The sequence below is a fragment of the Chelonia mydas genome, chromosome 14 (assembly GCF_015237465.2).
Source record: "Chelonia mydas isolate rCheMyd1 chromosome 14, rCheMyd1.pri.v2, whole genome shotgun sequence".
Taxonomy (NCBI): Eukaryota; Metazoa; Chordata; order Testudines; family Cheloniidae; genus Chelonia; species Chelonia mydas.
The window spans coordinates 22,415,896-22,440,737 of NC_051254.2; the positions used below are offsets into that span (position 1 = coordinate 22,415,896).

Consider the following 24,842-nt stretch of genomic DNA (forward strand, 5'->3'; position numbering starts at 1 on the left):
TATTATCTGAGTGGCCTTCCTCCACCCTTCCAGTCATCTGCATCAGAACCTGTTCAGGGTGTATAGGGAGGGGAAGCTTTTGGAACCCCTGTGATGACAGGGAGGCCCAGAAAAAAAGATGGAATTGTCCAATTGGGTAATTCCCAGAGTATCTCCCTGTCACTGCAGAGTTATTCCTTATGGCTTAGTTTTTATGAGCCAAGCAATGAGGCTTCCACTGCTTCCTTTGAGAGACTGTTTCACAGCCTAATCAGTCTCACTGTCAAGATGTATTACAGGCTAGTGGATCTCAAAAGTGACTTTCACATTGGTATGTCAAATGAAGGATTACTTGTGTGTCACATGCACACGAAACTTGTGACTTGAGACTCCAAGCATCTTGGGGTGTGATAAATTCCATATTGTCATTGCTCGCACTCAAAGGGAAAGGGGGAATGAAGAAGGATGGAGAAATAACTGAGGGATATTGCTGCTGTTTTGATATGGAAGGGAACTGGCTTGTTTTTCAAGACCAGATTTTTTTCAGTTACATCTGGTTTTTTCTCAGTTACTTTGCCAACACTGTTTACCATATTCACGCTCTAGTCTGCTCCCATGAAAGTCAGTGGACTCAGGATTAGGCCATTTATCTTGAGGTCAGTCCGGCGGGGTAGTTCTGTCATGGGGAATTTTTCGGTTTGAGATGCAGGCTTGTTCTTTGCTCCTGTGCTGGTGGGATCTGGGAAGCATTCAGCCCCTATGACTGAGGCAGCACCTTGTGTATTGGCCCCTCACTGTCAGGAGCAGTTTTGGTGGGCACCTCTCATCTGGAGAGGTGCCTGATGAGGACCTTAGTGGAGTGTAAAAGTACAAAGTGGTGGTGGTGGTAGTATATAACCCAGGCTTGGAGGAGCCCTCTTGGGCAATCTGGTGTCTTTATACTTTAAATCCATAAATACTGTTCTGATAACCAGGAATGGCCTGAAATGTGAATTAATCACCTAACCTGGCATGTGGTATGTGTAAATGAGAGCACACACTCAGTGGCCCACTGTGCTGCTCACATTCAATATGAATCTGTGAATCCAAGCTGAGGTGCTCTAGACACTGCAGAGAATGCTAGTGTATCTTCAAGGGAAAGTTCAATTAATCATGCAGCCAATTGTCATTTGACCCAGGTTTTGTTTAACGTTCAGTCTTGCTGATCATTCTTCTAAAGCTGGTAAGCCTTAATGTGTGGCCTTGGTCTAAAGTAAGCACTGGTTGACTAATCTAAGTTACTTGGAAAGTTTTATAAGAATTGTCAGTGAAACAATGCCTTCGGAAAGATAAGCCCCTACTTGTTAAGCAATGACACAGCCCCCTGATTTTAAACCCCCTCATCTTTTATATTTGGGCACATTGCTAAGTCTTATAATTAGTTAAATCTGCTCCTATAATCAAAAGCTATCTACACACTCCACTGCTCTGTGACGATTTCAAAGATTTAAGTGATTAACTTGGCGGAGGCAGTGGGTGGCTAATTGGATAAGCTTTAATCTTTACGCCACCAAAGCGAAACATGGTAAGATCAGAGGAAGTAGGAAGTTATGCGGTACTGTGTGGGAAGGTAGTTACCAAACATGTCAAAAAGATTATTGTAACAAGCAGAGCAGTTGTCTTGGCAAAACATCCGATGAAGTGAGCTGTAGCTCACGAAAGCTTATGCTCAAATAAATTGGTTAGTCTCTAAGGTGCCACAACTACTCCTTTTCTTTTTGCGAACACAGACTAACACTGCTGCTACTCTGAAAAGAATAAGGTGGAATATTAGAGAGACAGTTCCACAAATTTTTCCAAATTTGCTTGCATTAGCTTTTTAAAATGGCAAATATATTTGGATTCTTGCTTGCTGAGCTATCAGAGCGGAGAGATTTACATATTCCTCTTACTTTATTTTGACAATATCCAATTAGATGTCATTACCTTTTTGTTATGGTGTATATTCTCTCTTTGAACTACCAAACTGTAACGCTGCTGGTTCTGGGGGGACCCAACTGAGAGTGGCAATTCAGGACAAATTGCTTAAAGCAGGGCAGTAACAGCCCAAGGCTGGGGTTTTTCCATCTCTAAGGCAAACTAGACCAGCCAGACAGAGAGGACTTTGGTTTTACCCCACTGGCTAACCACAAGTCACACAAGCAATTCCCTTAGACACCCTAGTTTCCCAGTATCACCACCAGTGCCATCCGTTATGGGGACAGATGATTATGAAAACCAATACCCCAGTAAAAGAAAAAAGGTTCTCTTGATCCCAAAGGACCAAACCCCAGACCCAGGTCAATATACAAATCAGATCTTACCCACAAATCACGCTGTTGCCAATCCTTTAGAAGCTAAAATCTAAAGGTTTATTCATAAAAGGAAAAAGATATAGATGAGAGCTAGAATTGGTTAACTGGAATCAATTACATACAGTAATGGCAAAGTTCTTGGTTCAGGCTTGCAGCAGGGATGGAATAAACTGCAGGTTCAAATCAAGTCTCTGGAGAACATCCCCAGCTAGGACGGGTCTTTCAGTCCTTGGTTCAAAGCTTCAGTGTAGCAAAGTCCCTCCAGAGGTCAGAAGCAGGACTGAAGACAAGATGGAGGAGCTGCAGCAGCTTTTTATATTCTCTTGCCATGTGGTCTTTCTTGGTCCCAAAGACAAGCTGTCCCTCACACGGCCTGGAAAAACCTCAGAGCTCTGTCCGTAGGCATGTCCCTGCACACCTTGCTGAGTCCCAAGGCGTGTCTGCCTTCTCTCAGTGGGTCAGTTGTATAGCTGATGGTCCTTAAGGGCCATCAAGCAGGCTAGGCAGAGCTGACACCAACTTGTCTGGGGTGTCCCCCAGAAGCATAGCATAAGTTTGAATACAGACAGTATAGAGCAAATATTCATAACTTCAACTATAAAAATGATACACACATATAGACAGCGTAATCATAACCAGCAAACCATAACCTTGTCTTAGACACCTCATTTGACCCCTTTTATATAAGATTTGGTGCCACTACAGGACCTTGGTTGCAACTATGTTCTATATGGTTCCAGTTCAAGTCAATAACGTCACAGAGTAGTTTTTAAATGGTTTTTAGATTCTCAAAAGTGTGGTGCTTTCATTTTATTGGGATCTGCAAAGAGGGTAGCAGTGACCGTGAACTATATGGGGTACTTAGGTTTCATCATTGCATTCTGGAGTTAATCTAGAAAAAAAAATTTCATGGTTTGTGTCCTTGTGAAATAAAACTTGCTTCACAATCATGTCAATAAATATACATAAGTTTGTATAGAGGCTTAAAAGCTGAAATACAGGGATAATCCAAACCACCAACCGTTCTAAACATGATAGAAAGCAAGCCAATGATTATAGCCATAAACCAAACTGGTTTCTGCTCTGCAATACTTAAATTCCCAGCATGGTCAGTACAGTTAAGTGAGATATCATAAGGTAGAATAAGTACTTAGTCCTGGATGAGCATGATTCATTATCTAAGCCTGGCAAATTCTTTACTTTCAACAAAAGAGAGTTCGATAAATATTGAAACTTTTATAAGTGCGAGCAGGTGTTAAGTGAGTTCTCAAGTTTAATTTTGACAGAGGATGTCATCTGAAATCTATAGTATGGCAGATACACACACATATTCCTTTGCATTTATGTGTAGCCTTGATTTTATAGGTTTCAGAGTAGCAGCTGTGTTAGTCTGTATTCGCAAAAAGAAAAGGAGGACTTGTGGCACCTTAGACTAACAAATTTATTTGAGCATAAGCTTTCGTGAGCTACAGCTCACTTCATAGGGAGCTGTGAATTCACGCTGAGAAGGGATGTTAAAATATTTTACAGCAGTGGTGGTTCCATTCTTAACCAGCAGATGCCTCTAGCTTACTGTATATCCTCACTGAATGGCTAGATGCCACTCCTGAACTTTGCTGAAATGAATGACCCTTCTGCAATGCTCTGTGGCCAAACCCTTCACTGAAAACATACAACCCATTTTGGTTACTTTCTCTGGTATTTTGCTCAGTTAATTTATTTTGTTTGATTTATAGAAGCCACAAAATCTGTGCAAGCATGCAAGTTGGAACTGTACATCATCCATTGCATGAACTGATGCCGATTTTTTTTATTTCTAATCCTACCTGAAGTTGTAAAGTGCTCAGCTTATGTGAGAAAGAGACACTTGAAAGACCTCCTGAGGTTTTTGGTGAGGGGGTGTTGGGTAGAGTAGTATTTTAGAAATGTCCTGACTGTTTCTTCATTTTAGCTTAGTATACTATTGGTGAAGGTGCAGGAAGGATCTTTGTGCAGGAACCAGTCGTGCAATCTGCGCACACCCCAAACTCCCATAATTTAAACTGGGAGTTTGGGTGCAGAAGGACTGCAGACTGTATTATATACGCTTTCCATACCAGTCAACCAATATGCAGTTGAAAGTAGGGGATCCAGAAATCCGTCGTCATTGAGTAAATATTTTACTGCTTGAATTTATATAACTTAACCAAAAGGGCACCCTAAAATATTGTTTTCCAGTGTAACCATGAAAACACCTGTAATACTATAGCTCAGTGGTTCTCCACCAGGGGTCCGGGGCACCTTAGGGGGCTGCGAGCAGGTTTCAGGGGGGTCTGCCAAGCAGGGCCAGCATTACTCGTGTCCAGGGCAGAAAGCTGAAGCCCCACCCCATGGGGGAAGAAGTCTGGGGCCCTGAGCCCCACCACCTGGGGCTGAAGCCAAAGCCTGAGCAGTGTAGCTTTGCAGGGTCCCCTGTGGCATGGGGCCCCAGGCAACTGCCCTGCTTGCTATCCCCTAACGCGGGCCCTGGCTTTTATATGCAGAAAACCAGTTATTGTGGCAAAGGTGAGCCGTGGAGTTTTTATAGCCTGCTGGGTGGGCCTACGAAAGAAAAAGGTTGAGAACCCCTGCTCTAGCTAACAGCCATAAGTCATTCTTTTTCTTTTTTTTAAATAAAATTTGATTACTGTTCCAATTCATGACAGGTTTCAGAGTAGCAGCCGTACTGTCTGTATCCGCAAAAAGAACAGGAGGACTTGTGGCACCTTAGAGACTAACAAATTTATTTGGGCATAAGCTTTCGTGAGCTACAGCTCACTTCATCGGATGCATTCAATGGAAAATACAGTGGGGAGATTTATATACACACAGAACATGAAACAATGGGTGTTACCATACACACTGTAACGAGAGTGATCAGGTAAGATGAGCTGGAGGGTGGGGGTGGGGGTGGGGGCAACCTTTTGTAGTGATGATCAAGGTGGGCCATTTCCAGCAGTTGACAAGAACGGCTGAGGAACAGCGGCGGGGAATAAACATGGGGAAATAGTTTTACTTTGTGTAATGACCCATCCACTCCCAGTCTTTATTCAAGTCTAAGTTAATTGTATCCAGTTTGCAAATTAATTCCAATTCAGCAGTCTCTCGTTGGAATCTGTTTTTGAAGTTTTTTTGTTGAAGAATTGCCACTTTTAGGTCTGTAATCGAGTGACCAAAGAGAAAACACCATCCTGGCCACTATGGATGTAGAAGCCCTCTACACCAACATTCCACACAAAGATGGACTACAAGCTATCAGGAACAGTATACCCGATAATGTCACGGCAAACCTGGTGGCTGAACTTTGTGACTTTGTCCTCACCCATAACTGTTTCACATTTGGGGACAATGTATACCTTCAAATCAGCAGCACTGCTATGGGTACCCGCATGGCCCCACAGTATGCCAGCTGACGTAGAACAGTGCTTCCTCAGCTCTTGTCCCCTAATGCCCCTACTCTACTTGCGCTACATTGATGACATCTTCATCATCTGGACCCATGGAAAAAAAGCCCTTGAGGAATTCCACCATGATTTCAACAATTTCCTTCCCACCATCAACCTCAACCTGGACCAGTCCACACAAGAGATCCACTTCCTGGACACTACGGTGCTAATAAGCGATGGTCACATAAACAGCACCCTATATCGGAAACCTACTGACCGCTATGCCTACCTACATGCCTCCCAGCTTTCATCCAGACCACACCACATGATCCATTGTCTACAGCCAAGCTCTACGATACAACCGCATTTGCGCCAACCCCTCAGACAGAGACAAACACCTACAAGATCTCTATCAAGCATTCTTACAACTACAATACCCACCTGATGAAGTGAAGAAACTGATTGACAGAGCCAGAAGAATACCCAGAAGTCACCTACTACAGGACAGGCCCAACAAAGAAAATAACAGAACGCCACTAGCCATCACCTTCAGCCCCCAACTAAAACCTCTCCAATGCATCATCAAGGATCTACAACCCATCCTGAAGGACAATCCCTCACTCTCACAGATCTTGGGAGACAGGCCAGTCCTTGCTTACAGACAGCCCCCCAGCCTGAAGCAAATACTCACCAGCAACCACACAACAGAACCACTAACCCAGGAACCTATCCTTGCAACAAAGCCCGTTGCCAACTGTGTCCACATATCTATTCAAGGGACACCATCATAGGGCCTAATCACATCAGCCACACTCTCAGAGGCTCGTTCACCTGCACATCTACCAATGTGATATATGCCATCATGTGCCAGCAATGCCCCTCTGCCATGTACATTGGCCAAACTGGACAGTCTCTACGTAAAAGAATAAATGGACACAAATCAGACGTCAAGAATGATAACATTCAAAAACCAGTCAGAGAACACTTCATTCTCTTTGGTCACTCGATTACAGACCTAAAAGTTGCAATTCTTCAACAAAAACACTTCAAAAACAGACTCCAACGAGAGACTGCCGAATTGGAATTAATTTGCAAACTGGATACAATTAACTTAGGCTTGAATAAAGACTGGGAGTGGATGGGTCATTACACAAAGTGAAACTATTTCCCCATGTTTCTTCCCCCGCCCCCCCGCTGTTCCTCAGACGTTCTTGTCAACTGCTGGAAATGGCCCAACTTGATTATCCCTACAAAAGGTTCCCCCCACCCCCCCGCTCTCCTGCTGGTAATAGCTCACCTTACCTGATTACTCTCCTTACAGTGTGTATGGTAACACCCATTGTTTCATGTTCTGTGTGTATATAAATCTCCTCACTGTATTTTCCACTGAATGCATCCGATGAAGTGAGCTGTAGCTCACGAAAGCTTATGCTCAAATAAATTGTTAGTCTCTAAGGTGCCACAAGTCCTCCTTTTCTTTTTGTTCCAATTAAGAGTGGGATTGTCTGATTTCTTGTGTTCACTTATGTCAAACCAAAAAATTCCGAGAAGTCATTGTCTGACTTCCTTCTCCACAGTTGCTTTTTTGAAATGCAGAAAGTTTTCACTTACCAGACTTCTTCAGAGTACAGGGAATCAGTGCACTTGTCTAATCTATAGCTGTACTAGTGGACTGAGCCATTATGCTGTCAGGGGTATGCATACAGTACAGTACCACTAGAGTCTTAGAACTCTGCATCTGGATTTAAAAATAAAATATTTATTCTTTACTGTATGGGGAAAAAGGGGAATGAATGAATATTCATGTAAAAACAATATCAGTGTTTTTTCATTGTGTAACAGTAGTGAAGTATTATGTTTTCTTGCGTGCTTAACATGCAAGCAACGTAGTTAGATGTGTATATACTACCCGGTGTCCTGTAGAAACATGGTAATAGTATCTGCTACAAGATCATAATCTCACTCCCTTTTCTTCAGGCGGTGTAATGTACCCTATAAGGTATTTTGTCGTAATAGTTCAGAAATTGTTCTCTGGCTAATGTGTTTGGAGGGAATTGCACACAGTATGACAAGTGACTGTCTTGCAGCTTCATGATTATAAGCCAGTTGCTTGTGAGACAAATTGTAGAGGAAACAGGTTTTATTTAGAGGAATTTTTTTAAACTTAAGAAACCCAACCATTTTCAGATCTAGCCTAATGACTGGAGGGGTGAAACGAGGTGTGACCAACCCATGGCTCCTGGAAGAGACGGAGGAAACCAGCGGGCTTGGCTTTGATGAGATCAGACAGCAGCAGCAGAGGATCATACAAGGTATAAGCTTATGTAATTTTGGTCAGATTCTCAGAGTATTAAAAATCCATTCTAATTTTGTTTAGAAATGCTGTGAGATCTCAGAACCTTAGTTTCAGAGGGACAGTCTTTGGTTTCTTGCTCCAAAATCCTGGTGTTCTGTGGCATAAAACTTTCTTGCATTGGTCTTCCCCTTCAAATACTGCCGCTTTCACATGGTATAAGAGTACCAGGTTCTAAAGAACAACAAGGAGTACGGTGGCACCTTAAGGTCATTGTGAGCAGAGTGACCTGACAGTATCCTCCTTAAAGCAGCTCTACAAACTTCTCCTCCTCCATTTGCCCCAACCAAACAATCTATTTTTACATACATTTTTTCATTGGGGTAAATGGGGAGTAGGTTTTGTCTGGGTGTGACATGTTTGCAAGGTTTCTTTAAAGTCATATGCAGATTACCCTCTGGGTCTGTTAGGTTATGATGCACACACAAACTACAGCCTACAATATGTACACTAGCAAAGTTGAGTGTGTCTGCAGTGGAAGAAGTGTTGTGTTGTAACACCAGCTGTGCAGCGAGGAACTATTGGGTACAGCTTGATTCGGTCCTGATTCAGCAAGGTATTTCAGGACATGCCTAATTTAAGCATGTCACTAGTCTCATTGACTTCCAGTAAGGCCCCTGCTAGTAGTATTGACTTCAGTGGAACAATATGCATGCTTAAGATTAGGCATGCCCTAGTGCTTTGAAACCTGGTCTTACTAGATAAGAATTGATGTATAATGACAATATCTGTTTTATTCCTGGAAGCTGGATTTTTTCAAAGGGCCCCTAGGGGTTGAGCACCCAAAACCAACTGGGAACTGGGCACCTAACTCCCAGCCTGCATGCATTAGATGCAAATGAAGAACACTATGCTCGTAATTCTCTGAATAGCACGGGTTCACAGATTGTATTTGGATAAATGAGAGGGCAGCAACCATATGAGCGTTCAGAAGCGGGGTGGCCTTGCACACGGCCAGTGGTTCGTCCTGTTCTTCCCAGTCCTAACTGGGGGTCTCTGCTCTGCCCGGCTCCTCACTCCCATGACAGCAGGGCTGCAGAGGGCACCCTGCGCTACTACAGGAGCCATGCAGGAGCAGGGTGGCCTCCCCTTGGCCAGGGGCTCATCTTCCGCTGCCACCTCCTCGCAGTCCTGGCCAAGGGTCTCTGCTCTATTAACTGAACCTCTGCTTTATCCAAAACCCTTCCTTGTCTTCCAGAATGAGAGAGACGTGGGGGACAGAGAAGGGGTTCGGATAATAGGGTTTTGGATAGACGGGAGCATGCAATGTAGTGTTTAACATTGTTGAGGATGATCAAATGAAATAAATCTCTACGTAGTCAAGTTTTATTTTAATCGGCACATGAACTGGTTTGTGGAGTTACACGGCAGGAGAACAGCATCAGCTCTATTTTGAATGTTCGGGAGTCAGCTTTAAACACTGCTGGCATATGGTGGGTATTAAACTTATCTGAGTGTGTGTGTGCGTGCGTGCGTGAACATGTGGGGACACACACGGGCTGGAAAGGTTATTTGTTAGGTTGGATGTTGGGCATTCAGCACTCTAGGAGGCAAACAGACTCTGGACGTACAGATCAATATTTTGACCTCTGATTCTCTGGCTGCAGCTTAGCAATATCTGGCTCTTCACGCAGCCTTGCCCTACGTAGTGTTTTTTGCCTTTCAGCAAGTGGTTAACCACAGCAGTTCTTCCTTGCAGCATCCTTTATAATGCCACTTGTGGGCCTCCTGTGTAGTAAGAGCTGCAGATCACAAATGAGGTGCGTTTTCAGGGCTGCATGGGGCCCACAGGCTGGACTAAGAGGGTCCATATTGTGCCACAGGTGGGGATTGGGGAGCCTTGACAGAGCTGTGTGGGGAAATTTTAAATTGTGGCTGCCTTCTTTATATCCGGCTCTGTTAATGCTCTTGGTCTCCCTCTTGCACGCATGCTATATTCTCTCTCAGCTTTAAAAAACGTATTTGAATTCCTTGGTGCTTGCATCACCTGTTTGTCTTTTAGTCATGTTAAAACCTCCTTGGAAAATCAAAAAGGGTAATCAAGGGCCTATATATGTGTGCCAGAAATTCCAGGGCATTTATGATTGAGTAACAGCTGTATGTTCAGTTTCTGGATTTTTTGGGACTCGGCTGAATATCTTGACCAGAGCAGACAAATTAATTACCCATCATTCACATTATTTTTATCATCTAAAATCTGCTGCTGCAATAGGAATTCATTGTCATGCTGGTGATGTCTCTCTTTGTTAATGTAGTTTAACCCTCTTTGCACACACAGCAGATCTTTGCCCCCTTGCATTTCTTCTGGCATAGTTTAACACTCTGGATTAGCTTGCATCCTCTACAGGATGCAGCATGGCATATCAGCAGGGGTTTTAATGTATTTTATTTTCTTGTTTCTGTGCAGAGCAAGATGCTGGGCTTGATGCTCTCTCCTCAGTCTTATCGAGGCAAAAACAAATGGGGCAGGAAATCGGGAATGAGCTGGAGGAACAGAATGGTAAGAACAACAAAAGTTAATTTAATAAATGGAAAAACCATGGTTTTTCTAGCTTATCAAGTTTATTGTAGGCCCTACAGGAAATGCGCAGTATACTGCTACTATTCAAACAGTAGCAAGACGATACTGTGAGGGGTTTTGTGTCAATAACTGTGTCATCAGTTGATAAACTAGTTGATTTGTTTTGTTATGCTACTTTCCTTCTTGTAAACAATGTACAGGATCTGACACTGAGCCCTGGTCTACACTACGAGTTTTGGTCGAATTTAGCAGCGTTAGATCAATTTAACCCTGCACCTGTCCACACAAAGCCATTTTTGTCAACATAAAGGGCTCTTAAAATCGATTTCTGTACTCCTCCCCGACGAGGGGATTAGCTCTGAAATCGACATCGCCGGGTTGAATTTGGGGTAGTGTGGACGCAATTCGATGGTATTGGCCTCCGGGAGCTATCCCAGAGTGCTCCATTGTGACCGCTCTGGACAGCACTTTCAACTCAGATGCACTAGCCAGGTACGCAGGAAAAGCCCCGGGAACTTTTGAATTTCATTTCTTGTTTGGCCAGCGTGGCAAGCTCATCAGCACAGGTGACGATGCAGTCCCAGAATCGCAAAAGAGCTCCAGCATGGACTGAACGGGAGGTACTAGATCTCATTGCTGTTTGGGGAGATGAATCCGTGTTATCAGAACTCTGTTCCAAAAGATGAAATGCCAAAATATTTGCAAAAATCTCCAAGGGCGTGATGGACAGAGGCTACAACAGGGACCCGCAGCAGTGCCGAGTGAAAATTAAGGAGCTCAGGCAAGCCTACCAAAAAAAACCAGAGGCAAATGGCCGCTCCGGGTCAGAGCCTCAGATATGCCACTTCTATGACAAACTGCATGCAATTCTAGAGGGGGGCCCCTACCACTACCCCACCCCTCTCTGCGGACACCTGCAAGGGGGGAGTCTCATGCAACGGGGATGAGGATTTTGGGGACGAGGAAGATAGCGCACACCAGACAAGTGGAGAAACCGTTCTCCCCAACAGCCAGGAACTGTTTATCACCCTGGGTCCAATACCCTCCCAACCCGGGCTCCCGGACCTTGAAGGCAGAGAAGGCAGCTCTGGTGAGTGTACCTTTGTAAATATAATACACGGTTTAAAAGCAAGCGTGTTTAATTTGCCCTTAAGACGTGGGATGCATTTGCGGCCAGTACAGCTATTGGAAAAGTCTGTTAACGTGTCTGTGGATGGGGCAGAAATCCTCCAGGGACATCTCCATGAAGCTCTCCTGGAGGTTCTCCCAAAGCTGTTGCACAAGGTTTCTGGGGAGAGCAGCCTTATTCCATCCTCCATGGTAGGACGCTTTACTACGCCAGGTCAGTAGCACATAGTCTGGAATCATTGCATAACAAAGCATGGCAGCATATGGTCCTGCTGTTTGCTGGCATTCAAGCAACATCCGTTCTTTATCTCTCTGTGTTATCCTCAGGAGAGTGATTATCCCAGAGAATTGGGTGTGGGGGTTTGTGCTGCATGTTAACCCGAAAACCGCAGCCCCTCCTTTTAAATGACCAACCCAATGGGTGCTTGGTATGGGAAAGGAGGGTCCTGCTGTTTGAAACCATTCCCACATGTTATGAAGGTTGAAGAAGCCAAAAAACTGTGGCTTACCATGGCTGCCTGCAAGCCGAATTCTGTTGCCCAGCCCTGCGTGTGTGATGTCTCACCAAACTGGCAGGCCCTCAATATAAGAGGCAAAATGCAACCTTGTACTGAAAGCACATGTGTTATGTAATGTTAACAGCTTAGTTCACCGTGAAAGAGTCTACCCATTGTTCTCTAAAATGTCTTTTTAAATACTACTCTCCCTTTTTTTCCTCCCGCAGCTGCAAATGTTTCAACACTCCCCCTATGATCTCCATCTCAGAGGCTAGTGCAGATAAAAAGGCGAAAAAAACACACTCGCAATGAAATGTTCTCTGAGCTCATGCAGTCCTCCCGCACTGAAAGAGCTCAGCAGAATGCGTGGAGGCAAACAATGTCAGAGTCCAAGAAAGCACAAAATGAATGAGAGGATAGGAGGGACGCGTGAGAGGATAGATGGCTGGAGCAACAGGAGAGGTGGCGGCAGCATGATGAGAGGAGGCAGGATGCAATGCTGAGGCTACTGGGGGATCAAACTGATATGCTCCAGTGTCTGGTGGAGCTGCAGGAAAGGCAGCAGGAGCACAGACTGCCGCTGCAGCCCCTGTGTAAGCGACCGCCCTCCTCCCCAAGTTCCATAGCCTCCTCACCCAGACACCCAAGAATGCAGGGGGGCCCTCCGGGCACGTAACCACTCCACCCCAGAGAACTGCCCAAGCAACAGAAGGCTGGCATTCAGTAAGTTTTGAAGTGAAGTGTGGCCTTGTCCTTCCCTTCTCCCCTCATCCACCAGCCCCCCGGTGCTTCCCTCCTCCCCCACCCCTCCTGGGCTACCTTGCAGTTATCCCCCTATTTGTGTGATGAATTAATAATGAATGCATGATTTTGAAACAACAATGACTTTATTGCCTCTGCAAGCGGTGATCGAAGAAGGGAGGGCGGTTGGCTTACAGGGAAGTAGAGTGAACCAAGGGGGTGGGTTTTCATCAAGGAGAAACAGACAGAACTGTCACACCGTAGCCTGGCCAGTCATGAAACTGGTTTTCAAAGCTTCTCTGATGCACAGCACGCCCTGCTGTGCTCTTCTAATCGCCCTGGTGTCTGGCTGCATGTAATCAGTGGCCAGGCGATTTGCCTCAACTTCCCACCCCGCCATAAACATCTCCCCCTTTACTCTCGCAGATATTATGTAGCACACAGCAAGCAGCAATAACAATGGGAATATTGGTTTCGCTGAGGTCTGAGTCAGTAAACTGCGCCAGCACACTTTTAAACGTCCAAATGCACATTCCACCACCCTTCTGCAGTTGCTCAGCCTATAGTTGAACAACTCCTTACTACTGTCCAGGGTGCCTGTGTATGGCTTCATGAGCCATGGCATTAAGGAGTAGGTGCTGTACAAACCGAGGGTCCCCAAGGATAACTATAGGCATTTCAACATCCCCAACGGTTATTTTCTGGTCTGGGAAGTAAGTCCCTTCCTGCAGCTGTTCATACAGGCCAGAGTTCCTGAAGATGCAAGCGTCATGTACGTTTCCCGGCCATCTCACTTTGATGATGGTGAAAAGTCCCTTGTGATCCACCAGCAGCACCCAGGACACAACAGCGGCGGTGTCGGTGAGCTGAGCAAGCTGTATGCTTGCTGTGGTATGGCGTCTGCGCAGGAAAAAAGGCCCGAAACGATTGTCTGCCATTGCTTTCGTGGAGGGAGGGGCGACTGATGACATGTACTCAAAACCACCTGAGACAATGTTTTTGCCCCATCAGGCATTGGGAGCTTAACCCAGAATTCCAATGGGTGGCGGAGACTGCAGGAACTGTGGGATAGCTACCAATGGTGCACCACTCCGTAAGTCGATGCTAGCCACGGTAGTGAGGACGCACTCCGCCGACTTAATGCGCTTAGTGTGGACATACCCAATCGACTTCTATAAAATCGACCTAATTTCATAATGTAGACATACACTTAGGGTATGTCTACACTACGAAATTAGGTTGAATTTATAGAAGTCGGTTTTGAAGAAAGCATTTTTATACAGTCGATTGTGTGTGTCCCCACACAAATGCTCTAAGTGCATGTAGTCGGCGGAGTGTGTCTACAGTACCGAGGCAACCGTCGACTTCCGGAGCGTTGCACTGTGGGTAGCTATCCCACAGTTCTCGCAGTCTCCACTGCCCATTTGAATTCTGGGTAGAAATCCCAGTGCCTGATAGGGCTAAAACATTGTCGCGGGTGGTTCTGGGTACATATCGTCAGGCCCCCCTTCCCTCTCTCCTTCCATGAAAGCAAGGGCAGACAATCGTTTTTGCCTTTTTTCTTGAGTTACCTGTGCAGACGCCATACCACGGCAAGCATGGAGCCTGCTCAGCTAACCGTCACCATATGTCTCCTGGGTGCTGGCAGACACGGTACTGCATTGCTACACAGCAGCAGTTTATTGCCTTTTGGCAGCAGACAGTGCAGTATGAGTGGTAGCTGTCGTCGATGTAGTCCTGGGTGCTCTTTTATCCAACCTCGATGAGGTCAGGGGTGCCTGGGCAAACATGGGAGTGACTCAGCCAGGTCATTTCCCTTTTAAGTTTCGTCTCATGGCGATTCAGTCCTACCGGCAGTGCACTGTCTTTTAATCAGCAGCCAGCAGAAGACAATGGCCAGCAGTCATACTGCACCGTCTTCTGCCGAGCACCCAGGAGATGACGATGGCTAGTGGTCGTACTGCACAGTCTGCTGCCAGCAAGATGTATAAAGATAGATGAAGTGGCTCAAAACAAGAAATAAACCAGATTTGTTTTGTGTTCATTTTCTCCTCCCTCCCTCTGTGAAATCAATGGCCTGCTAAACCCAGTTTTGAGTTCTATCCTTGAGGTTTTGAGCTCTATCCTTGAGGGGGCCATTCAGTTTCTCGCAAAGCCACCCCCTTTGTTGATTTTAATTCCCTGTAAGCCATGTCGTCAGTCGCCCCTCCCTCCGTCAGGGCAACAACAGACAATCGTTCTGCAACTTTTTTCTGTGCAGACGCCATACCACGGCAAGCACGGAGCCCGCTCAGCTCACTTTGGCAATTAGGAGCACATTCAACACCACACGCATTATCCAGCAGTATATGCAGCACCAGAACCTGGCAAAGCGAAACCGGGTGAGTAGGCGATGTCAGCGCAGTGACGAGAGTGATGAGGACATGGACACAGACTTCTCTCAAAGCAGGGGCCCTGGCAATGCAGGCATCATGGTGCTAATGGGGCAGGTTCATACGGTGGAACGCCAATTCTGGGCTTGGGAAACAAGCACAGACTGGTGGGACCACATTGTGTTGCAGGTCTGGGACGATTCCCAGTGGCTGCGAAACTTTCGCATGCGTAAGGGCACTTTCATGGAACTTTGTGACTTGCTTTCCCCTGCCCTGAGGCGCAATAATATCAAAATGAGAGCAGCCCTCACAGTTGAGAAGCGAGTGGCAATAGCCCTGTGGAAGCTTGCATCGCCAGACAGCTACCGGTCAGTCGGGAATTAATTTGGAGTGGGCAAATCTACTGTGGGGGCTGCGGTGATGCAAGTAGCCAACGCAATCAAAGATCTGCTGATATCAAGGGTAGTGACCCTGGGAAATGTGCAGGTCATAGTGGATGGCTTTGCTGCAGTGGGATTCCCTAACTGTGGTGGGGCCAGAGACGGAACCCATATCCCTATCTTGGCACCGGAGCACCAAGGCAGCCAGTACATAAACCACAAGGGGTACTTTTCAATAGTGCTGCAAGCTCTGGTGGATCACAAGGGACGTTTCACCAACATCAATGTGGGATGGCCGGGAAAGGGTACATGACGCTCGCATCTTCAGGAACTCTGGTCTGTTTCAAAAGCTGCAGGAAGGGACTTTATTCCCAGACCAGAAAATAACCGTTGGGGATGTTGAAATGCCTATAGTTATCCTTGGGGACCCAGCCTACCACTTAATGCCATGGCTCATGAAGCCGTACACAGGCAGCCTGGACAGTAGTCAGGAGCTGTTCAACTACAGGCTGAGCAAGTGCAGAATGGTGGTAGAATGTGCATTTGGACGTTTAAAGGCGCGCTGGCGCAGTTTACTGACTCGGTTAGACCTCAGCGAAACCAATATTCCCACTGTTATTACTGCTTGCTGTGCGCTTCACAATATCTGTGAGAGTAAGGGGGAGACGTTTATGGCGGGGTGGGAGGTTGAGGCAAATCGCCTGGCTGCTGGTTACGCGCAGCCAGACACCAGGGCGGTTAGCAGAGCACAGGAGGGGGCAGCGCGCATCAGAGAAGCTTTGAAAACCAGTTTCATGACTGGCCAGCCTACGGTGTGAAAGTTCTGTTTGTTTCTCCTTGATGAAACCCCCCGCCCCTTGGTTCACTGTACTTCCCTGTAAACTAACCACCCTCCCCTCCTCCCTTTGATCACTGCTTGCAGAGGCAATAAAGTAATTGTTGCTTCACATTCATGCATTCTTTATTAATTTATCACACAAATAGGGGGATAACTACCAAGGTAGCCCAGGAGCGGTGGTGGAGGGGAGAAGCACCAGGAGGGGTGGTGGAGGAGGGAAGGATAAGGCCACACAGCACTTTAAAAGTTTAAAACTTTAAAACTTATTGAATGGCAGCCTTCTGTTGCTTGCGCAATCCTCTGGGGTGGAGTGGCTGGATGGCCGGAGGCCCCCCGCACCGTGTTCTTGAGCGTCTGGGTGAGGAGGCTATGGAACTTGGGGAAGAGGGCGGTGGGTTACACAGGGGCTATAGCAGCGGTCTGTGCTCCTGCTGCCTTTCCTGCAGCTCAACCATACGCTGGAGCATATTAGTTTGATCCTTCAGCAGCTTCAGCATTGACTCCTGCCTCCTCTCATCACACTGCCGCCACCTTTCAGCTTCAGCCTTCTCTTCAGCCTGCCACCTCTCCTCCCGGTCATTTTGTGATTTCCTGCACTCTGACATTGCCTCCACGCATTCGTCTGTGCTCTGTCAGTGTGGGAGGACAGTATGAGCTCAGAGAACATTTCATCGCGTTTTTTTCGCCTTCTGATCTTCGCTAGCCTCTGGGAAGGAGAAGATCCTGTGATCCTTGAAACACATGCAGCTTACTCTTTCACGGTAAACCTTGCTGTTAACCTTACATACATAGCACATGTGCTTTCGTTCCAAGGTTGCCTTTTGCCTCCCTCCAGCGCGCGGCTAGCCCCTTCCCCCTCCCCGTGGCTAACAGCGGGGAACATTTCTGTTCAGCCACAGGCAAACAGCCCATCAGGAATGGGCACCTCTGAATGTCCCCTTAAGAAAAGCACCCTTTTTCAACCACTTGACCATGAATGATATCACTCTCCTGAGGATAACACAGAGAGATAAAGAACGGATGTTGTTTGAATGCCAGCAAACATACACTGCAATGCTTTGTTCTGCAATGATTCCCAAGTACGTGCTACTGGCCTGGAGTGGTAAAGTGTCCTACCATGGTGGACGGAATAAGGCTGCCCTCCCCAGAAACCTTTTGCAAAGGTTTTGGGAGTACATCCAGGAGAGCTGTGAATGCCAGGGCAAATTAATCCTTTCACATGCTTGCTTTTAAACCATGTATAGTATTTTAAAAGGTACACTTACCAGAGGTCCCTTCTCCACCTGGTGGGTCCGGGAGGCAGCCTTGGGTGGGTTCGGGGGTACTGGCTCCAGGTCCAGGGTGAGAAACAGTTCCTAGCTGTTGGGAAAACCGGTTTCTCCGCTTGCTTGCTGTGAGCTATCTACAACCTCCTCCTCATCATCATCATCTTCCTCGTCCCCAAAACCTGCTTCTGTATTGCCTCCATCTCCATTGAAGGAGTCAAACAATACAGCTGGGGTAGTGGTGAGCTGCATGCCATTTTAGGGGTTCAGCCATCATAGAAGCGGCATGTTTGGGGCTCTGACCCGGAGCGGCCGTTCGCCTCTCTGGTTTTCTGGTAGGCTTGCCTCAGCTCCTTAAGTTTCACGCGGCACTGCTTCGGGTCCCTGTTATGGCTTCTGTCCTTCATGCCTTGGGAGATTTTGGCACATTTTCATAGAATATCAGGGTTGGAAGGGACCTCAGGAGGTCATCTAGTCCAACCCCCTGCTCAAAGCAGGACCAATCCCCAACTAAATCATCCCAGCCAGGGGTTTGTCAAGTCTGACCTTAAAAACTTCTAAGGAAGGAGATTCCACCACCTCCCTAGGTAACGCATTCCAGTGTTTCACCATCCTCCTAGTGAAAAAGTTTTTCCTAATATCCAACCTAAACCTCCCCCACTGCAACTTGAGACCATTACTCCTTGGTCTGTCATCAGCTACCACTGAGAACAGTCTAGATCCATCCTCTTTGGAACCCCCTTTCAGGTAGTTGAAAGCAGCTATCAAATCCCTCCTCATTCTTCTCTTCCTCAGACTAAACAATCCCGGTTCCCTCAGCCTCTCCTCATAAGTCATGTGTTCCAGTCCCCTAATCATTTTTGTTGCCCTCCGCTGGACTCTTTCCAGTTTTTCCACATCCTTCTTGTAGTGTGGGGCCCAAAATTGAACCCAGTACTCCAGATGATGCCTCACCAATGTCGAATAGAGGGGAACAATTACATCCTAAAATGCCATTGGCCTTCTTGGCAACAAGGGCACACTGTTGACTCATATCCAGCTTCTCGTCCACTGTAACCCCTATGTCCTTTTCTGCAGAACTGCTGCCAAGCCATTCGGTCCCTAGTCTGTAGCAGTGCATGGGATTCTTCCATCCTAAGTGCAGGACTCTGCACTTGTCCTTGTTGAACCTCATCAGATTTCTTTTGGCCCAGTCCTCTAATTTGTCTAGGGCCCCCTGTATCCTATCCCTACCCTCCAGTGTATCTACCTCTCCTCCCAGTTTAGTGTCATCTGCAAACTTGCTGAGGGTGCAATCCACATCATCCTCCAGATCATTTATGAAGATATTGAACAAAACTGGCCCGAGGACCGACCTTTGGGGCACTCCACTTGATGCCGGCTGCCAACTAGACATGGAGCCATTGATCACCTCCCGTTGAGCCCGACAATCTAGCCAATTTTCTATCCACTTTATAGTCCATTCATCCAGCCCATACTTCTTTAACTTGCTGGCAAGAATACTGTGGGAGACCGTGTCAAAAGCTTTGCTAAAGTCAAGGAACAACACATCCACCGCTTTCCCCTCCACAGAGACAGTTATCTCGTCATAGAAGGCAATTAGATTAGTCAGGCTTGACTTGCCCTTGGTGAATCCATGTTGACTGTTTCTGATCACTTTCCTCTCCAAGTGCTTCAGAATTGATTCCTGCTCCATGATTTTGGCATTTCGAAAACTGGAACGTAGTTTTGATAGCACGGATTCCTCTCCCCATACAGCGATCAGATCCCTACCTCCCGTTTGGTCCATGCTGGAGCTCTTTTGCGATTCTGGGACTCCATCATGGTCACCTCTGCTGATGAGCTCTGCATGGTCACCTGCAGCTTGCCACACTGGCCAAACAGGAAATTGACATTCAAAAGTTCACGGGCCTTTTCCTGTCTACCTGGCCAGTGCATCTGAGTTTAGAGTGCTGTCCAGAGCGGTCACAATGGAGCACTCTGGGATAGCTCCCGGAGGCCAATACCATCTAATTGTGTCCACAGTACCCCAAATTTGACCCAGCAAAGCTGATTTCAGCGCTAATCCCCTTGTCGGGGGTGGAGTAAGGAAATCTATTTTAAGAGCCCCTTAAGTTGAAAAAAAGGGCTTCATTGTGTGGACGGGTGCAGGGTTAAATCGATTTAACGCTGCTAAATTCGACTTCAACTCCTTGTGTAGACCAGGGCTTAATGTATTCAGGGCCATCCATAAAGGAAAGTTAGGTTACTTGCAAAGAGATGTGTCTTAGCACGTCTGATTAACAGCAGCATCTCGTGTAACAGTAGCCATGTGTGAATAACTTGACTTTTAGTTGTCTTTTATTTGCTCTTGGATCCCATTAGGGTTCTTCCTCTCTTGGTCTCATTAAAATTTTAGCCTTTTGTTATTAATTAAATGGGAATGTCTGTGGCCAGTGATTAAAGAACCAGCATATTGTGTTATACAAGTGATTTGGATTTTGAGGATTTCAGGAAATCAAAGGTAGGATCAAATTAAGTGAGGTACGGGGATCTGAAAATCTATCTTTTCTTTAGATTCTGGTGTTTAACTGGTAAAGCTGATCAGATATGCTCCTTGTGCATGGGACCATCTTTTTGTTCTGGGTTTGTACAGCACCTAACACAATGGGATTCCTGGTCCATGATTGGGACTCCTAGACACTAGGTAATACAAATAAAAAATAATCTGCTGTTTAAAGATGCTGTGTCATCAACTTAATTGTCCAAATGACCTGAACTGAATCCTCTGAGAGCAGATCTTCTGGTTTCGCTCATTCCTCACAATATAGTCATGGCTGAGTTAGAACTTTGAAAATACTGCCAGTTTTCTCTGGCATGAAGATTTGATCCATGTGGTCTGTCATTGGGCAGTATTGTATCTAACCACTGAGAAGGCAAAGACCCCTTTACTTGCCAATTAACTGTGTACGTCAATCTGCCTCCTCCATGAATCAGTGTTCTTCCCTATATTTTGTCAGATGTGATATTAAGTGAACATTTCCAGTTAATGTTTAGATAATATAAATCACAATTGGGTAGCCTCCATCGAGCTCCCTGAGTAGGCTTAATATAGAATAGCTTTCCCATGCTTGTCTGACATCCTCTCTCTTACCAAACCAGGGATTTTTATCCATTGTTTTGAATATGTTGCCCTTTACTCATCCTCTATATTAGGAAATAGCCTTATGCAAACAGAGAAATTAGGAAAAGATGCTCAGCATAATTAAGTCCCCTCTGCCCCATGTGGATAAAGAAATTTTCAATTAAATATCTAATTTCATAAGTTGTCTTTTAAATTATCCATCTTTTTTTTTTTTTTTAAATACCAACCAAAACACTTTGTTTGCTGTTTTTACCCTCAAGTAACGGAATCCTCAGGAGAGGCCATTTTTCCAGTTCTGAGTGAAACATCAGTCTTTGACATCTTGTAATCTGGATTGTGATCTATGTTCTCTTTAAACATGGAGGGGTCTCCAAAATCTTCTGTCTGTTTTCTCCTATGCAGCTTTGTGGCTCTGTAGTGTTGGTAAGAGTAAGTGTACCCCATAGCACTTTTTGTGTAAAGCTCTTTCTAAACAATGCATCCTCAAAACATCTTGTTGAAGTAGGCAGGTTATTTAAACCTATTTTTCAGATTGGTTTGACTTGTCCTAGCTTCTGGCTAGTAAGAGTAGCGTAGAACCCCAGGAGTCCTGACTTCCAGTCCCTTCCACTAGCTCAGGGATGGGCAAACTATGGCCCGGGAGCCACATCCAGCCCTTCAGATGTTTTAATCTGGCCCTCAAGCTGCTGCCGGGGAGTGGGGTCAGGGGCTTGCTCCGTATGGCTCTCGGAAGCAACGGCATGCCCCCCCTCCAGCTCTTACGCTTAGGGACAGCCAGGGAGCTCTATACACTGCCCCCACCCCAAGCGCTGCCCCCGCATGGGCATGGGGCAGTGCGCAGAACCACCTGGCCGTACCTCTGCATAGGAGCCGGAGGGCGGACATGCTGCTGCTTCCTGGAGCTGCTTGAGGTAAGTGCCACCCAGAGCCTGCACCCTGAACCCCTCCCGCGCCCCAACCCCCTGCCTCAGCCCTGATCCCCCTCCTGCCCTCCAAACCTCTCGGTCCCACCCTCCTGTACCCCAGAGCCCGCACCCACAGCCAGAGCCCTCATCCCCCCCCCCCACCCACACCCCAAACCCCTGCCCCAGCTGAGAGCCCTCTCCCACACCCTGAACTCCTCATTTCTGGTCCCACCTCGTAGCCCGCACCCCCAGCTGGAGCCCTCACTCCTTCCTGCACCCCAACCCCCAATTTTGTGAGCATTCATGGCCCACCATACAATTTCCATACCCAGATGTGGCCCTCAGGCCAAAAAGGTTGCCCACCCTGCTCTAGCTACTTGACAACACTGCTTCAAATGTTAGTAAAAATGACAGCCATTACCTAAGAGTTCCAAGTGATAAATGACAGGTTTCAGAGTAGCAGCCGTGTTAGTCTGTATCACTTAAAAAGAAAAGGAGTACTTGTGGCACCTTAGAGACTAACAAACAGATCACGAAAGCTTATGCTCTAATAAATTTGTTAGTCTCTAAGGTGCCACAAGTACTCCTTTTCTTTTTAAGTGATAAACGGTGACCATCACCCACTTCTTGTTGCTGATCTCCCAGAAGTTTTGACCAGATTCCATGTTTGAAGGGAGAATGCTAAAACTGCCTGTCCGTCTCTGTTCATTATCTTACAATCATCATGATAATACCTGGCATTTATATAGCACACTTCAGCTGTAGATTTCAAAGCGCTTTGCAAAAGTGTGGAAATTGAGGCACTGAGCAAGTGACTTAGCTTCTCTCTGTGAATCAATGGCAAAGCTGAACTCCCATGCTTTATTTTTTCCCTTATGCTTCTGCCCATGGCGTGGAGCACGGTAGCTGGCCATTCCATGCCGCTGGCCCACTGGAAAAGCTGAAATCCCTTGTATGTATTATCCAGTGGCTTCCTGCCCCTTTACACTTTGTATTTTGGTCACTGTATGTAACTCTCAACTGATCATTTTCACACGCTTTGCCAATATTTGGTCACTATTATACAGTCAAAATGGACAAACGTAACTGCCCTGTAATCGCCATTGTATTCAAAATCTTTTCCTTCTTAAGGCTGAGTGGTGATGGCATCATACATACTTTGGTGAAGCAGGGGAAGTTCATCTTCCTTGAATGCTGAATCAATATTTTTGTATTGGAGTCAAAATTTCCATGAAACTATACACTTCTATGGGAAGCTCATTTTCCGGGTCACTAAGCTAGTCTGTTTTGGGAGTTCCTGCTTCCTAGAACTAGGTTGAGGTCTGTTCCTCACTTGTAAAGATTTGGAATTAAATATTTTGTGATTAAAACTTCAGCTGCGTTACAATTGATCTGACCTCTGCCAATCGCACTGACCCACCTTTCTGAATTTTGTTGGTTAACCATTTCCCAAGCAGCCTATGTTTGTAGGCAAAACCACTGTTGCTAACTGCTCTCTCCCAGCAGCAGCTCAGACAGTCTGCTCTGCTGAGGTTTGGGCTCTTTCTAGTTCAGTAGCAATGGCCTGCAGGTATTTTTTTTTCCTTTAGTTTAATGTCCGTTGTGTAGCAATGCAATAAGAGGTGCTCCAGTCCCAGGGAGTGCTATAGGCATGCCAGACAATTGTTGAAGCTATTCCTTAATCATGGTTCACACATGTAAATGCTATTGTGTTGGCTCGTTTGACCAAAAATGATTAAATGTCATCTTTGGAAAGATGGTCTCTTGCGGAAGTCTGACCAAGCTGCTGAAGATAGTAATACATCCAGGATTCTTAAGAGACTTGTGGCATATTGTAATTTGGATCACCTTAGCAGGTGGGAGGTGGGGAGTGGAGCAGGGGGAGGTGCTAAGTATGTTCTTGCCAAGATTGCACTTACAAAAAAAAAGTCTAGATCCGCTATTGGTCACAGGGCCTCTATGAGCAGACATCTTGATTTCATTGGGTCACTCTTGAGTTTTAATGGGATTTCACGTCATTCCTTACCGAAGTACTATGGTAATCAGTATTCTAGAAATAGGGTAGCTAAATGTTTGCCAGCTGGACTGTATCCCTAGGATTGCTTTTCAGGTCTGCTTGGACATCCAGTGCATACATGTTATTTTGTGGGAAGCTGCAGTGGAGAAGAAAACAGAAACGATACCAAAGAGAAGTAACTTTTGCTGATGTTCAAAAAACAGACTTAGGACTCTGATGATCTTGGTTAGCAGTGGGAGGGGTGGGGGATAAATGATGAGGGTTTCCATCGTTAGTTCCAACTTTAGCCTTGGAAAATTTTCTGCACGTCCTCTTCTATTTGTGATATGGAAGAAGAAAAGCATGGAATAGATCAAGTAAGTGGCCTCTGGCCCTTTTGATGAGGCAATCACAGTGCAATAACTTTTTGGAGAATGCTTTCAGAAACTCTGAATGCTATTAGTTTTACCCTCCTAGAGATGTTATTTTTCACTGTGGGATACTCACATGAGAGTACAGTACTGCAAAAATACATTATTTAAAGTGGACAGAGGGTTATCTGTGTTTGCAGCTAGTGTTTTTATTAGTTAGGAGAATCTTCAAAATGCTGTGGATCACTATATTAATAGCCACTATGTTAATAACTAAAAAGTTCCAAAGAATTTTTTTCTGAAGTAATGAATCTGTCTTTACTATCTTAATTTAACTTAACAGAGAACACCTTTGCGTAATTGAAAGTTAAGAAATGTTAAGGATCAAATTTCCAAAAAGAAAAAGCTTGGAAATACAGAGTTAAAGTTTTTATAAACATTAAATTTGCCCATGTACCTACAATCTTTTGCACCATCCATGTGACAAAGGGACAAATTCTCTACTAGTGCAAATACGTGGGCTTCAGTAGAGCTATGCTAACAGAGAATTTGGCCCAGAATTATGTCTGTAACTACCGCAGTGACTGTCTGCGCTTATCACCTCCCCTTTATCAACAGTAATGGAAAATGTTGTA

The 24,842-nt window shown here is 45.8% G+C and overlaps 1 protein-coding gene across 12 annotated transcripts in view; it reads left to right on the forward strand.

The window, feature by feature from the left end:
• Positions 1-24,842, forward strand: part of STX8 (syntaxin 8) — a 175,017-nt gene that overhangs the window by 28,286 nt on the left and 121,889 nt on the right. For all 12 annotated transcript variants that reach the window (XR_005227494.2, XR_006285648.1, XR_006285649.1 and 9 more), the window contains exons 5-6: positions 7,904-8,028; positions 10,477-10,569. Coding sequence is in view for 7 of the 12 variants with exons in the window: in XM_037913369.2 (XP_037769297.1) it covers positions 7,904-8,028; positions 10,477-10,569 (218 nt within the window). In the remaining 5 variants the exon portion in view is untranslated. The remainder of the gene's footprint in view (positions 1-7,903; positions 8,029-10,476; positions 10,570-24,842) is intronic.